Source organism: Aplidium turbinatum, chromosome 4, assembly GCF_918807975.1.
Source record: "Aplidium turbinatum chromosome 4, kaAplTurb1.1, whole genome shotgun sequence".
Classification (NCBI taxonomy): domain Eukaryota; kingdom Metazoa; phylum Chordata; class Ascidiacea; order Aplousobranchia; family Polyclinidae; genus Aplidium; species Aplidium turbinatum.
Genome location: NC_137475.1, coordinates 10,723,139 through 10,740,089, shown reverse-complemented (window position 1 = coordinate 10,740,089; position 16,951 = coordinate 10,723,139). Strand labels below are relative to the sequence as shown.

Sequence of the window (16,951 nt, the reverse complement as noted above, 5' to 3'; positions counted from 1 at the left end):
ACTGGCTGTTCATTATTGTAATACTAACCAGACCGATTTGTAAAAGCACTACCGTATCAATTATCATTAATAGAATAACCTAAAAAACAATACAACCATAGGTTTTGCAACATTATTAGCCTTTCCTGCAAGAAGCGAAGGTAACATAACCCTTTCTTACAGTAGGCTACCTGCCTTGTCTTTGCTGTCTGCTATATTCTCCCAGATTAAGTCACAACTTGCATGGGTTTAATACTAAGCATTCCTGGGCGCTGCAGCACTGATTCAACAGAAGAAGAAATACTAAAGCCATTATTCCAAGACCCTGAGTGAGGTCAAGCCAGCTATGTTGATTCAATGTTGCAAGATGGTGAATCAATGTAACAGGCGAGGAGCTGTCATGCTTGACCTCAATTGAGATCTTGACATACTGGCACTGGTCTCCTAACCTAATTCTTGAATTTACCTTGTTTCAATGTTGAGAAAAAGATGAGAAATAGCAAAAAAAACTGATGTTCAAACTAGGGAAATCCCCTAATTTTACTGTATTTCAGTTTAGACTTTCGTTTTCAATCTGCACATTCAATTTTTGTCCAATCTCAATCAAACTTTGCAAAGTGCCTTAATATGTGAAATGTCACACCAGAAAAAAAGTTCAGGTGATTTCGGCCACATGAGGGCGCCTGTGGCACCGTAATATATATATAAATTTTTTATGCACAAATTCAATGTCTGCAGGCATTGCCGATCAACATAATATTATGCGGAAAACAAAACAGTTTTTTTGTGACTACAAACGTTAAATCAATGTAAACAAAAATGATTTGCTGGCTGGGATATGATGCCAATGCCTCAAACTTTACTGCGTTTTTATACAAATGTGTATATTGCTGCAGATTTAAACCCAAGAATTGCAATTGAATTAAAACCTTTGATAACATAGGACAGTGGTTCCCAAACATGGTTCGCAAAGGATCAGAAAATGGGTCGTGCAGGGGCGATCTAAATCTTTCAAAATGGGACTGTTGCAAATTAATTTATAAAAACTTTTTTCTTCTATTAAGTTATTTTAATCCCAACATCAACAGTATTCTTGCATCATACGCATTTATTTAGCTTCTCTTATCAAAGTCAATTATGGTAAACAGTATTACGGCATTCAAGTAACTTCCTTCAATAAATCATGGTAAACGTAAATTATGCTGTAAGTTCACAATTCAAGGTTTCTGAACTTTTTTTTTTTTTCAATTTGAAGTTCATCTTTATCTGCGATCCTGGTGGTGGGAAGCCGCTACGTAGGCTGCGATCATGTGATGTAAAATGTTGTCAAACAAATCCTTAAAGAAGAACAAGTTAAAGAGACATCCGACGCATACAAAAACTGAGCGTATTTTTAAGCACCGAGAAGAGGCATTGAAGCCAAGCCGGTTTGATTCAGCAACGAATCCAGTGCTTTTACTTATCCTCTGCGCAAGTCGAGCTATAGTAGACCACTCTACAACTGGTTGTGTCTTGTTTACAGCAGGCAAAGATTTAAAAAAAAAACAGTAGAGAGGTGAAATTGTTTATACAATACAGGTTAGTTTGGGTCAAGAGATATTCACCAAACTCAGATTTGGGTGGTATTCAAAAAAGTTTGGGAATCACTGACATAGGACAACATTAAAACAGTTTTATATAAACCTATTTCATTAGAGCTAAATATCGTACGATATCACAAAATATCAAAAGAAGCAAGCTTAGTGCATCTGCCAAAAGTTGCAGTTTGGGCTATCTTTTGCGTTGGTTCTTGAAAAAACATTTTTTGACCCCGTTTGACCCCTATCCAAGAGCTCTCTAGTGGCTGTCGAGCTAAAATTCCTTAAATTGGCTATACATTTTTTTCTAGTGGGTGTAGGCTAATGATTTTGGTGTCTAACCCCACTAAATCAAGTCTTGGGAAGTCAATTCTGCAGTCTAAAATGATGCATGGGCAGCCAAAATTGCATAATGACATTTTTGCTCTAAAAAACGCATTTTATGGGGAAGAAATGGCATTTTTAGATATATCGGCAGCAGTGGCCGAGTGGTTAGCGCGTTGGGCTCGCAGTCGAGGGCCTGCATGTTCGACTCCAGCCACCCGCACTTGCTGTTGTTTCTCTGGGCAAGAAACTTTACGATAATTGCCTCTACCCAGTGATCGATTTCGAGTAATGGGTAGTACCAAATTTAAGTCATAAGTAGAGTAGACAACCGGAAACAGACATTGCAGTTGGCTGCAGCGTGGGTCAGGTGTACGTCGGAAGGCGTACACCGATGCATAGCGCTCAAGTCCGCTTTCCCGCAATGCAGGATAAAGATAATAAAACAAAAACAAACAAATATTTTGAGCAGTTTTATGAATGAAATACTAAAAAAAGTGTAACCTAGGTATAACACACTAGTATTATGACCATTTGTGTGCAAACTGGCCTCTAGTCCAATGAGGTGGTGGTGATATGAGGTCCAAGTGTAAACTTAACTATCGCATTTATCACAGCTTTAGATATTGTTTATTTCAATGGTTTATTTTCAATTAAGTTTATATGATGTTTATTAGAGGCAAAACTTGTATTTGGCTTCTGAATAAGCATCCCATTGAACATATCCTGGGTAGCGTGCACACAACCTCCTTGTTTTTACTGTTTTTGTACTATTGACTTGTAGATTTGTGAAATTCTTCCACTTGCCAAGAATCTTTGCTGGATCAAAAATCAGTAGAATTGGAGCACGTATATGTGGCCTACCATCCCATTCAAATTTTCCGGTTTGCCATGTTTTAACAAAATAATATGCATAAAACTCATAAAAAGTATGCCTGTTCGACTATCTATTGTACAGGGAATTAAAAGAATATGCTTGTCTATGCAAGTTCTCTGTGAATTTACATTTTTTGCGCGTTGGAATAGCTAAAAATACAACTTCAGTGAGCGGAAGTGGTCTAAAATTCTACTTTCGCACAGGAAATAGATCAAATACATATCTAGAAGGTTAACAATAGGCTAGTAAGTTTGCTACATGAAACTTGAATCTGTATAATATAACTGCAAACTTTTACAAACACACTTTGTCACAGAAGGCAATGTGATCGACTAGTCTAACCTGTGCAAGAGAAAATTAGTTTTTTCTCTTTCTCAAATTAGGTGTGTCTTTTCTGTTGGCTTCCACTATTTGTAAAGTGTTTTGATAGTGTTCCTCGTTTCTGGCACTATGTAGGTAATCGGTGCTCAGTTTAACTCCATGTTCAGCCACATCATTTGTGACATTGATGGAACCAACATTGTATTGTAAACAGCTTTCTGGTACGACTTTAAACCATTTCTCTAATGATAAAGAAAGAAAATCATCATTCATCTCTAAAACAGAGTAAAAAAAACCGAAAGTCCTTTGTGATAAAATCTGTCAGTTTTGATTCCAGGTTGATTTCTGATGGAAAACGTGGTTTCCTGCAGCTAGCCACCTAGCCAGTGCCAAACCGATCTGCTGGTGTAAAAACAGGATCTTTCGGTTTTACACGTATAAGTTCATCAGCCATTTGATGTTTTTCCACTTCCTGAACTTCAGAGCTGAACAGTGCCAGTGGTACCATCTCAGCAAAGAGATACCAAAAGTGACGTTTGAAGCTACGTTCAGCGGCATCTGATATTAACTTATGCACTGCTCCGTATCTAAGAATGTTCTTGTACATAGTCAAACAGTTCCAAGGAGCATCTACAGCAACACTACACCGAAACCAATATGTACAGTAGACAAGTGAAATAAAGTTCATGAGATCTTTCAGTTTAGCCACTTGTGGAACTGATGTGATAGTTCCCTTAGGTAACTTTGCTATTTGATTTTCCAGGAGCACCAATTAAAAGGAATGAATCAATTTGGCCATCCATCTGGCCTTGTGTATGGCCCCAGGACGGTAGAATTTCACATTTTGTAGACCAGGACTGATATTAGCAATGCACAAGTTCATAAGTTCTTTATAGTTGCCTCAAATGAACAATTTGCTTTGTGCAAGTTGAACAACGTCATTCTGAATGAGATCGTGTGTTGTTACTGGAAAGCTGTTGATATCCAGTGTACTTAGCAGGTGGCCACTGTGGAATAGAATCCCAGTTCTTGCGGAGTCTCATGAAGATGCTCATTTCTAGTTATTTTGAAACCTCTAGCTTTAAACCAGGTACATCAAGATAAGGAACTATTGAACAACATAACTCAAAGGCAACTCAAATTTCTCGGTCACATCATCAGAAAAGAAGAATTTGAAAATCTTTGTCTAAGCGGTCGCCTTCTCGGGAGACGTGCTCCTGGCAGGCAACGAACAACATTTATATCTAATTTTCCACGAAATACATCAATCAGCCAACCAAAAACACTTTGGGACACTGCACGACAAAGGCAACATTGGAAGAATTTACGAACTGAGCATCTAAATCAGTGGTTCCCAAAGTGGGCGCCAGCGCCCCCCTGGGGGCGTTTGCGACCATGAAGGGGGCGCTGGCTATAAAGTGGGCGGTTGGGGGGCGCTGAGAGTAAATCGGGGCAGTTACAAGAAGAGGATTGCAAAGCATTTTTGTCATGTTTCTCTTCAAAGAAATACAAAAGAAGAGGGTGACTATAAGAGCTCTGTTGCAGATATTGTGGCAATTATGTTGGCAACATCGCTTCGCAATGCCTTACAAGTTTGTTGAGGTCGTAAGTAACCATGACTTACTTTGAAGCACTGCGATTACCCAAATCCGAGTGTATTTTGGTTGAGTGTTCGTCTTAATCTATCTTTGAAGACTGTCATCAAAGCAGTGAATAAAATTAAAGCGCACGCTCTGAACACACGCTTGTTCAAACCATGTAGGCTACTTCTGGAAGTAGGCTACATGGTTCAAACGAGTATGCAATGAGAATGATGAAGCTTTTGAGCGCTTACTACTCCACACCGAAGTACAATTGCTTTTCAAGGGAAACTGCCTTGCACGATTTTATTCGCTGTATGAAACTGTCGTGGAATTTCTACTGAGTTGTGACCCTGGCCTTGCGAATGACGTCCTGGTTGTGAGAAATGATATCGCCTACTTGTCAGACATATTTTCCAAATTTAATGAATTGAATTTATCCCTTCAGGGTAACGAAGTAAATCTAATCAAGGTGAAATCGCCACTGTCTGGGTTGAGTCATCAGCTCGTGTTGTATCAACGCAATTTAGCTAGATGAGAATTTTTCCAATTCTCAAGCTTGCATCAACTTTATACCAGTGACAGAGGCATATCTGATGTTGCTGTGGAGACGTACAGCAATCATCTTCAAGAAGTACACAGACGCGGGAGTTCGATTCCAAAATCTCTGACTGGATAATCAATCCCATTTGTGATATTTCCGAACTTGGAATTCTTGAGGAGGAACTGATAACATTGCAAAGCGATTTTGCACTCAAACCGAAGTTCAATGTCTCGCATCAATCGTTCTTGCTACAGAACCAAATCAAAGAGAAATATCCTCACGTGTGGAATCGGGTCAAAGTTTTATCACTGCCTTTCCCAACTCATACTTGGTGGAGCATGCTTTCAGTGCCGTGACAACGCTTCTGGATCACAAAAGAAACCGTCGACATAGTTAGACGGTGAGACTTAAGATTGTTCCTATCTAAACTAAAACACGATATCAAGAGGTTGATGACATTGCACAAACCTCATCCGTCTCAACGAAGTTGGACTTTAAGCTGTGATGAATCGAACATAACTTTGGTTTTACTATTTTTGTCGAAGGGGGCGTTTGATACTCTGTTCGTTGTCTAGGGGGGCGCTATTAAAAAAAAGTTTGGGAAACACTGATCTAAATCATCAAAGGCCGCATCGGCTATGATACTGTAGTAGTGGCTTTAAGTCTTCAAAAATACGTGACACAACGATTTCACCGATGTGATGTAAACATTGTAAACAAGCTGACCAGAGAAGTTCCTTATATTAAGAGCTACAGTAGAAGCTGTTTTTGTGTTTGTTTTTTACAGTATTTTTGTCGTTTTTTTGCACTCAGAATCCTATCTTCTTTCCTTCTGAATCGTGCAAATAAAATAGTCAAATCCGGCTATTGTGGCTGTCCTGTCGCTATCGGTCATCATTGATTTTAAGAAAGATATGTCTGCAGGATTTGATATAAGCTCCTCAACAAAACACCAACAGACTGACTTTGCCTGAACCCGTTGTGGTGCATTTTGTGTCCATTACTGTAATGCTATGGATAACTGGCCGCACAAATTAAAGGCATTTTTGCAAAACTTTATACGATAATTGTTTGCTTTTAAATGTTTGCTTTAGTGTATTAACAGCAATACCTTTAGAAGCATTATGAATTTGTTTTTCTTTGCCCTTTTTTAAAAAAACAATATATTTTCAACTTATATTTTCAACGGGGTCAAAAATGTTTTTTCAAGTACCAATGTGAAAGATTGCCCAAACTGCAACTTTTGGCAGATGCACTAAGCTGAACCCAAAAATTCATTTTTTTTTATCCACCCTACTGCAGCCGCGCACCTTTGCAACCTTCACAGCTGTAGACTCCATAATGTTTTCCTGAGGCCCGATCACCGCACACTGCACAAATGTGCTTCGGTGAAGGCATGCCGTTGTTTACAGAGAATGGATTAGACATGGATCCAGAACTTTGACTTTCAGGGGATGATAGTTGAGAAAACTGACAAGAAACAGCGGCTCTATGGGAGGGCATTGGCATGCCTGAAGGCCCCATTTCTTGTTTCACTTGGATATTTCCATATGGTGTACCTTAAATTGAGATAAACAAGTAAGCACGGTAGAATTAGTTGTCGATACATTTACATTGGCATCAACGTTAAAGATTAATTAATTAATGACAGATTAACAAAATTTGTTGTAATAAGGTAGTACTGCAAGGTAATTATACTGTACAAGTGTACATACTAATCAAGTTTATATGATAATGTTAAAATAACATATGTTTGCAAAGTAATAGATGCTATCTTTGAAATACATCACCTTGTACAACATTTAAATGAAAATTGAATGGTTTTTGACACAACGCTTTAAACTTGCAAAATATATATAAGGCGATAAAGTTACTGTAAAGAAATACCAATGCTGTTGGAACTGCTGTCAGGAATTTGATGAGGTGAAATTGATAAGGAGTGTCCATTTTCAGTATGACCTTCAGATGGAAGCTGAAAAAATAGCTTCTATTAAGTTTATGAAAACATTTTAAATATTGGGTACCCTAGCCTAATTATCATTGCCGTTATAGGGTTAGGGGTTAAGAGGTAAGGGTTAGGGTCTTATTTTAACGTTTAGCGACGTTAAAACGATGTAAAAGCGACAATGATAATTAGGCTACGGTACCCGATCATTTTCAAAAAAAATTTTAAAAAAATCACCGAAGAGGGCTCTCACCGAAAAGGCTCTCACTAAATCAGACTCACTGAATAGTAGCAGACCTAAGCGAATTACAGAAGCCAGTAAGTATGACAACCTTCTCCAACAAAATACAGTCCTAATGACAAACACACTCCATTATGTGTGGTAACTTCCACCTTTACTGTGGATACATAATACATATATACATTAGGGAGGGCCGTCAATACACTTTTTTTGTCAAATCACTTAGCAACTCGGCTCAGATAGGAGGCTTAGGTCACAAACAAATAATCTGAAAACCTTTTTTAGATCGGGCCGCGGGAAGACGCCGCACAAAAAAATCAATATCACCCAAATAAAATAAAAAATAAAATTTTCCAAAAAAAAAAGTAATTAAAAAAATAAAAAATGCACAAAACGACGTGAACAGTCAAAAACAATCACAGAACGTAATCTTTCTTTGACTCAAAACGTGGACGCTGTAAACGAGCAGCAGTTCGCGTCAGAATAAATTCATGTATACTATCATGGCCGATGACTTCATCGCTCACTTCGGTGGCGAGTTTGACTGCGCGCTCAACTGCTTGTGTGCAGCATGGAAAACTGTCAATCGATGTAGGAACATCGGTCTCGACGAAAAGCTCTGTGAGCTGTTGGATGCTAAAATCGCGTAGAATTGATGGCTCAGTGAGTTTCTGCTGACTCCACCGGATTAACGAGTATGTTGTCATTATTTGCATTCAATCAATCAACGTAAAATACGACTGGTAGGCTACCGGTACCACTAGCACTATTACGAATTACTGTCCTGAATACCTGTAATAAATTGCGAATTGTGTTTTAAATATCCCTTCACTTCACTATTATGATTATATGTTTCATTGAAACAGAACCCAGTTATGGTACTTGCTTCAGTCAGTAGGGTAACACCCTACCTGTTCTGCCTTCACTGAGCACTGATACTTATCTGATACCAGTGTCGTCCATATACCCTGACTTCACTTTTTATAGGCCCTATAGGCTACTAAGTAGCCTACTTACTTACATACCCTGCCTTCATCTTTTATATAGGCTACCAAGAAACCGACTTACGTGCATATCATGCCTTCGCCTTTTATATAGGCTACCAAGTAGCCTACTTACTTGCATACTAGGGTGGGCTGAAAAACACTTTTTTTTGAATTTAAAAAAAAGGTATTCTAAAAAGCTGCCAAATCGACCTAGAAATCATTTCCCAAAATTTTGGGGGGTGGCCCCCTCAATCGGCCGTGCCACTCAGCCCAAAAGGTCAAATAAAGGTCAAATCGCCATATCTCGAAAACTACTTTGACTGGAAGGGTGGAACAAAGCTCAAAAGAAGCAGAAACATAAAGTTTCTATCTGTTCCAAGAGCACTTTTTAGTATAGTTGCACTACAAATTGAGATATTTAGAAAAAACACATAATTTACTAAAGCGAGTGGTTTAAGTCTTGAAAAAATTGTAGAAATTTTCACTTTGGTGACGCAAAACATATAATATCATTCAAATTAAATCACTAGTAATAGTATCCAAAAAACCTTAACAGCCTGTTTCATCCTATAATGGGATTCAGAAGGTTCTTATTCAAGAACTATCTGAAGATCCCATCACAGGGTGAAACTGGCTGTTACGGTTTTTGGTACTAGTAATTTTGTTTGATTATATTTCTCTGCTTGGCCATGTGTTTGGTATTGAGCACACTTTTTGTAGAGTTAATATATAGTTCAATTTTTGTATATATAAATCAAATGTAGTTATTACTATCTGAATTCTTAACAGCCTGTTTCACCTTTAACGGATCATCAGAAGGGTCTTATTGTAATGTATATGACATGTAATGTATAATATTTTGCAATACATGCAAAAATAACATAGAATTTAAAGCAGTTATTTTCTCCTGTAGTGTGTTACAAGTACAAAGTCATCAATTATACAATTAATCCAGCATTGCCTTTTCAGTTACATACTTGCAAAGTCGAGTGATTTGACATGATTATTGATCCATATTAATGCTACCAAATTATGAGTAATGGGGAACAACTATATGTAATATATACTGCACCTAGCATCAGCACATTTCAATCCTGCATCACATATCTATTATATATAATTAAAATTATTCGATCTGTTGTTGGTTTACATGTTGAATTGTTTTTTTGAGTCAAACATTTTCATCAGTTTTCGTGAACGGATTCTTTGTCGTATCATCCCATCCCTTCTTTCAAATGTTGCAACTGAACTGGATGCTTCAGATACAAGTTTGACATGTCTTTCCACAGTTTGGTTATGACAAGGATGTTCAAGTTGCAATGGACTTTGTCTGATTTGTTCAATTTCACTATCACTGAGATGTCTTGTTAGAGGAGGTTCTTGCAGGCCAGGAAAATCCAGGTTCACCATTTTGTGAAATGCCTTTGCTTTCACATTGATTTTCGGAATTAAAAACTTACGAACTGAACTTGTTGCCCTCTGCCTGTCTTGATCTTCTAATTCCAGAAACCCTCCTTCAAAGTTGTGGTTGTCTAATTTGAATTCAGGGATCCTTCCACGCAGGGACAACACTTTGTTTACAGCTTGCCTGCGGATAGTTTCATCCTCGTGTCCAAGCATCCCCAAAATAACTTGTTCAGGATGTGCAAAAAAGCCATTTTTTTGCATAACTTCAAAGGCAATATCAGCAATTTTTTTGTTTGGAAATTTTATGATCCTTTGCAGCATATTATAGAAGTTTTCTGATCCATGTGTAATTTTGTGATTTTGCTTTATTTCAAACCATGATGGAAAATATATCAGCATGCAAAATTTTGCTAGCAACACCAAATTGGTTGAGGGATTTTCTGTTGCAGTATAAAAACGTAGGATGCGACAAGCCAGAGTTAGCCACCTTGAGTGTACAATTGGACCTACCTCCATCAGCTTCAAGTCTTTGTCAACAGATCCAACCATCACTGCCAAACAAATTTTGTAAGCGTAATTTTGATCTGCACTGAGATCGTAAATAACATCGTTAGGCAAAAATGAAAAGTTTTGGTTGAGAATAGGAGAAAAACTGACCACAGGCCAATCGGAAACACAAGAGTCAATGGCCTTTCCAATAGGCCCAGTAAAACTATCTGGACTATTGGTAGTGCCATCGAGAGTTGCAAAGACATGGCGCAGAGGGAGTTCATTTGCATGTAAAAGGCACACCGACCACTGCAAAGGTCTCTTAAGAAGTACTTCCAGGCATCTTATGTATCCAGAATGGGGTCCAGTCATTGCAGGAGTGCCATCTGTTCCCACCACTGCAAGTTTTGTTTTCAATGCAGTGCCTTCCATAGCTTTATATACACAATTTGCAATAGTTTTTCCTTTTCCATTTTCAGGTGAGAAATGTGTTAAGTAAAACCCGCCTGGTTCGCCAACAACTACATAATGTTCTTCCAAGACAGTGGCTTGATAGTGCTTGCCATTATCTGCTTCAAGAAGTGAGAGTGTGGCATCCTTTCTGCCATCGATGTACACCCCATTAACCAGTTCAAAGAACTTTTCCTCATTATTTCGTATTTCTCCTCTGTATTTTTCACGTTCCCGTCGTAGTTTGTTTTTATCAATTGTGTGTTTCGTATCAGTTGCCGTGACAATTCCAAAATCCTTTAAGGCCGCATTTGCTGTTGCAGCTGCTGCTCTATCTGATATGCGATACCTTTCAGCAATCATCACAAGTTTCGGCCATGATTTTCTGTTCTGTTCAGTAGCTTGTTGTATCATAGAACGTGGTGGTAGAAATTCATCAACTGATGAAGCCGAAGACGTATCTGATGAACTACTATTTGAAGGATGTATATTTTCCGATGTTGAAAGTATAGTTTTGGATATTTTTGCTTTTGGTGAATGAATTGTCCTTGTCTTACTTGTGGTGCTTGTTGAACAGCTAGGACTTGCCTCTTCAATATCCATCTCAGAATCAATGGAAGTAACAGAATCTTCATGAAGATGGAGTTTTCTTTTAAATGTTATATCTGATGAAGTCAGAGGTTCAACAACAGCAAGGCACTTCATTTTTCGTGCACCTTTTTGGTCTTCATAAAAGTCATGATCTTTATTGGTCATACGAAGTTCGTATTTCCTCTCAAGTTGCCTTCTTTGGCTTTGGTTGCTGCAATATATGTTAAACAGTTTGTACATATCTTCCATCAAATCACTTTTCTTTTTTTCAAAAGAGTGGTTTTTTATCTTCTTTTTGTCATATCGGACAACTTCACTGAATTTGATCATTGTATTGTTGATCATGTCTTTTACTGTAACTGCAGCCACTGTATATACATTGTAAGTTGTCCAAAGATTAACCAACTCCACTGCAATCTTTTGGGCAGTAATTTTAGTTCTGAAGTTTTGTTCATATAACATTCTTTTAATTACATCTTCTTTTGTTGGCAGATATCCCTGTGGAAAGTGGTCAGCACTACTGAATGTAGGTCCTCCACCAGGCAGTGTTTTTTCTAGTTTAGGTTTTCTTTTAGGTCTGGGTTCATAAGCATTCAACGTTTTCAGAGAATTGGTGTAACTAGTGATATTTATGACAAGAATTTTACCAAGTACCGTATTCTGCAAAAAGAATAATATCTGAGAATCCTTGTAACTAAACTTTAGCATATAAAATGTCCTATTATAGCACCATGCATTCAATAGTCATACAACTAAGTATTTTAATAAACAGAATCAGCACAGGAATCAATTCCGCAGTACTGATATACTTAATAATTTACTATTTGAGTGATTTTGTCCCCTTGAGTTTGGCATAAAAAGCGTTTATTTGAAATAACATAATTTGTAGTGCAACTATGATAAAAACATCTCTTAGGACAAATAGAAACTTTGTGTTTCTGCTTCATTTGAGCTTTGTTTGACCCTTCCAGCCCAAGTAGTTTTTGAGATATGGCGATTTGACCTTTATTTGACCTTTTGGGCTGGGTGGCACGGCCGATTGAGGAGGCCACCCCCCAAAATTTTGGGAAATGATTTCTAGGTCGATTTGGCAGCTTTTTAGAATACCTTTTTTTTTTAATTCAAAAAAAAGTGTTTTTCAGCCCACCCTATAATGCATACCATGCCTTCATCTTTTATACAGGCTACCAAGAAGCCTACTTACTTGCATACCATGCCTTTACCTTTTTTATATAGGCTAACAAGTACTTATAGGTTACTTGCATACCATGCCTTAATCATTTATATAGGCTGCTACCAAGTAGCCTACTTACTTTACATACCATGCCTTCACCATTTATATAGGGTATCAAGCAGCCTACTTACTTGCATAACATGCCTTCACCTTTTATGTAGGCTACCAAGCAGCCTACTTACTTGCATACCCTGCCTTCACCTGTTATGTAGGCTACCAAGTACTTAAGCTACCGTACTTGTATACCCTGCCTTCATCATTTATATAGGCTACCAAGTAGCCTACTTACTTGCATACCATGCCTTCACCTTTTATGTAGGGTATCAAGTAGCCTACTTACCATGCCTTCACCTTTTTTATAGGCTACCAAGAGCCTAGTTACTTGCATACCAAACCTTCACCATTTATATAGGCTACCAAGAAGCCTACTTACTTGTATATCCTGCCATCACCTTTTATATAGGCTACCAAGTACTTAGGCTACTTGTATACCCTGCCTTCACCATTTATATAGGCTACCAAGTAGTCTACTTGCATGTTTAACTGTATGATGATTGATGAATCAACCATGCTTGATGGGTGTGCGGCGTATACGCCACTGCAATATCCAGGGTTGCCATCGACATGGACCCCAAAATAAGGACAACAGAAAAAATAAATTTTCATACAAAATAAAACAAACGTTTTTGAACAAATCTCAGCATTTATACGAGCCATTATATATCACATGCCATATTGTTTGCCAGAAACAATGTGATCCAGCAACTCATTGTTCGTAAAAAATACTATGTGCATCTCACGACAACTCAGGTCTAGGTTTACTTTTACTGTAGTAGGGATTTGGCTGTCATTCGACTAAGTTTATTCACTAATTGTTGAAAATAAGACAAAATAAGGACTCAAATCAAAAAGAAGGACATTTCCTAGCAATAAGGACAATAATATTTTCTAAGATAGAGTTCTTCAAAAGGACAAATCTTAGAAATAAGGACGGTATGGCAACCCTGGCAATATCCCTGGAAATGAGGCGATTTACCGATTAGGTCCGTGTTGTGCACCGTCTTCCTGGCGTTCAATTGAAAAATGGTTTTCGATTTTGCCATTTACTCGACAAACCTCCTAAGAAACTCGAGTTGCTAAGCGATCTGTTTCCGACGGCCTTCCCTACTATACATGGATTCTAATCAAATTTATGATCTGAAATTCTCCTAACTTCAAAAAGCCTGTTAACGGAGATTGAGAGACAACAGAATCACTTTATTACTCAAAAAATTAAAATGTGTAATTCTGCACATTTTGTTGTGTAATACAAGTAATCCAGCATACAAGATTGATTGTAAGACCATGGTTCAAAGTAATCCAAATTAACACAACACCTGAAAATTCCCTTGCTCTGATAATGGTCCAAAGGAACCCAAATGAGCATTAGATGCGGTGCTTGACATGATTGCCATCGCTTCTGCACTTGTGGCCATGATTCCTGAAGGCATTCGAATCATACCAGACTGATTTCTTAGCATAAACTGATGAGGATGATGTACCATGGCTGGTATACCATGAATTCCCATAAAAGATAAAGGAGAGGGCATCCCAGGTGTTTGACTGGATGGTATAAAGACATTGGAAACTGGTGACTGAATTGTTCTTGGCATTCCATTTGTTGGTAAAGACATTGTGACAAGCTTCAATTTAAATCAGATATATTAATCAAAGCTATATACAACTGTCTAATGTCCATGTAACTACTCAAATAAAGGAGATCCTGGCAAACACAAAAAAAAAATTACATCAATTATACTTATCACTTTCTAAAACCTCTACAGCTGGTGTCACCCTAAAAGGGGGATCATTAGAAGGTCCTGAAAAATAAGCAAAAGCAAAAAATTGGTAATACCGGAAAAGATATTAAATATTATAACCTTAATTTAATATGCAAAAAAAACCTTCAGAATTACAAAGGGCTACCACAATCAATTACTAAATAAGCCTCATTTTAAACATCCAAATGGAAACCAAGCAGATTGATAACAACATGACGTTATAAAGCAGCAAAATGCAATAGAATTAAACAAGAAAATTATGCATACCAGTATGATATTCAGGCCTCGAAATTCACGGCGGTCATGTCCGCCGTCACAGCATGTGATGTCCGCGGGAAGTACCATCTAGATCGGTCATATTTGTCGGTCATATTTGTCCGCCGAAAAATAACACAGGAGCGATACAAATCGTCTTTGCATAGTACTAACAATTGTTGTGAGAATATAATTTCCCACGCATTCTAGCGCGCATCTAGAAAATGTGAATACTGTATCTCCCACCCAAACAACAAAATCTATCATTCTTATATTAATTCAATGTAGACGCAGACGTTGGATCAATGTAAAAATGATAGATTTTGTTGTCTGGGTGGCTTCCATTCAAGCAGGAAAAAGTTCGATTTTTACGTTGTTTCGACAATTGATGACATTGAATCAGGGTAACAAAGGTGAATTCTTCGCTAAGAATCGATGGGAGTACGGGTATTTTCACACTGATTAGCGCAACTTTGTTCAAGTTTTACGTCACAATGTCTCGCTTTGATCTCCGAATGATATTGAACCGTATTGATAAGGCAAGTTGGTAACAAAATTAGATTATACGAGTTCAGTAGGCTATTCCAGCAAGATGCAGCAAAATTTGTTAAGTTTTGGTATTACTTTAAGAAACAAAAGGCCCGAGGAAAATTAACTTTCGCTCACATGACACGCAAAAATAAACTTAAAGAAAAAAGCCTAGAGAAACTTTGCACAGCAGAAAATAGTAGCGTTAGTGTAGAAGTTTTTCCGACTCGTGCCCAGAGCATTGTGACGCAAGAAACCACACGACCTCGTTCGGTAGAAGTTTATGCGGCGTATTAAGCAGCTACACGGCGCTTTGACTCTTCAAGCGCACGTCGTTGGTCTGATAAAGCCTTTCAGAGTGACTTCGCTGAAATTTTAAAAAGCCTTCTAAACCTTAGCTATAGTTTTCAAATGGCGAAGAATTTTCAAGATAAAGTAGTTAAGCATGACGATCGACGCTAAAACTGGTATGTCTGCCGTGAGACTTAATTTGTCCGCCGAGATAGCTGCTCAGACCGGACACGTTTGTCTGCCGTCAACAAAAACGAATTTCGAGGCCTGGATATTTGTTACCGGACTAAGAATTATTAAGCACAGATTTCGATTTAAAGATTTTTTGCCAATTTTTGAAAAACAATAAAAATTTTGCAACCTAGTTTTGATGAAAACTTGAAAATCAGTCAACATGAAATCAGTCATAATGCATAAGGCTGTTTTGCTTATTATGGCCACAGAGCTGAGTATCATACGTTCATACTTACTTCGAAGCAGCGATCATTGTGTATTGCTAACCAAACCATTGTTGCCTCCACGATAGCCATGGAGACTTTTCCATTCAACAAATGTTTTTCGGCAATCAAGTGTAGCAAAAATTGAGCACAAATGACACATGTTTTGCCAATGATGCTCCACTTATAAGTATTGCACCACTTATTCATGCTACAGGGTTCTAGTCATCAACTTAGATGTTCCTTTATTTTGGCATGTTATTCAGAATCATTTTAGTACCAGTACGATAGCCTACACAACTGCTTGCTCTGGAGTGGTGTCGAAACAACGTCTTTTCAAGCGTCTCGTGACGTTCTTCCCACTCGGCCAAGCAACCAACAACGGGTGCAACCTAGTTCGTACCTTGAACCATTCGTACAGTCAGTTCGTACCCTGAAAAGATCGAGAAAAAAAAATAAAAAAGCCGAAGTCGCTGATCGCAGTTTAATAGCACAAAGCCGAAGATCAGAGTTTCTGCGGTTAGCGGAAACTGCGGAAAAATGTTTGCGGAAACTGCGATCAGCGAGGGTTAGAGCATAGATTACAGTATATACTCTATGGTTAAAGTTAGGGTAAGCAGAAACTGCAGTTAGCGGAAACTGCGGAAAAATGTTTGCGGAAACTGCGATCAGCGAGGGACTCTATGGTTAGAATTTGGGTAAGGGTTAGCGGAAACTGCGGAAAATATTTTGTGGAAACTGTGATCAGCGGGGGTTAGAGCATAGATTACTCTATGGTTAGAGTTAGCGGAAACTGCGAAAAACTGTTTGCGGAAACTGCGATTAGCGAGGGTTAGAGCATAGATTACTCTATGGTTAGAATTAGGGTAAGGGTTAACGGAAACTGCGATCAGCGAGGGTTAGAGCATAGATTACTCTATGGTTAGAGTTAGCGGAAACTGCGGAAAAATGTTTGCAGAAACTGCGATCAGCGAACTTCGGTTTTGAGCTATTTTTTCTCTCGATCTTTTCAGGGGGAAAATTTAAAAATGATTGCGGAAACTGCGATCAGCGACTTCGGCTTTTTTTTTTTTCT

General features: G+C 38.1%; 1 protein-coding gene across 1 annotated transcript in view; it reads right to left on the bottom strand.

Annotated features, from left to right (window-relative positions):
* The window catches only part of LOC145768216 (retinoic acid receptor RXR-alpha-B-like), a 32,680-nt gene extending 18,407 nt beyond the window's left edge, over nucleotides 1-14,273 (bottom strand). Inside the window, exons 1-3 of the mRNA XM_082579704.1 lie at nucleotides 13,922-14,273; nucleotides 7,090-7,174; nucleotides 6,513-6,761 (exon numbers count right to left, since the gene is read on the bottom strand). Coding sequence (XP_082435830.1) covers nucleotides 6,513-6,761; nucleotides 7,090-7,174; nucleotides 13,922-14,218 — 631 coding nt within the window. The 5' untranslated portion in view covers nucleotides 14,219-14,273. The remainder of the gene's footprint in view (nucleotides 1-6,512; nucleotides 6,762-7,089; nucleotides 7,175-13,921) is intronic.
* Between the last annotated feature and the right edge of the window lie 2,678 nt (nucleotides 14,274-16,951).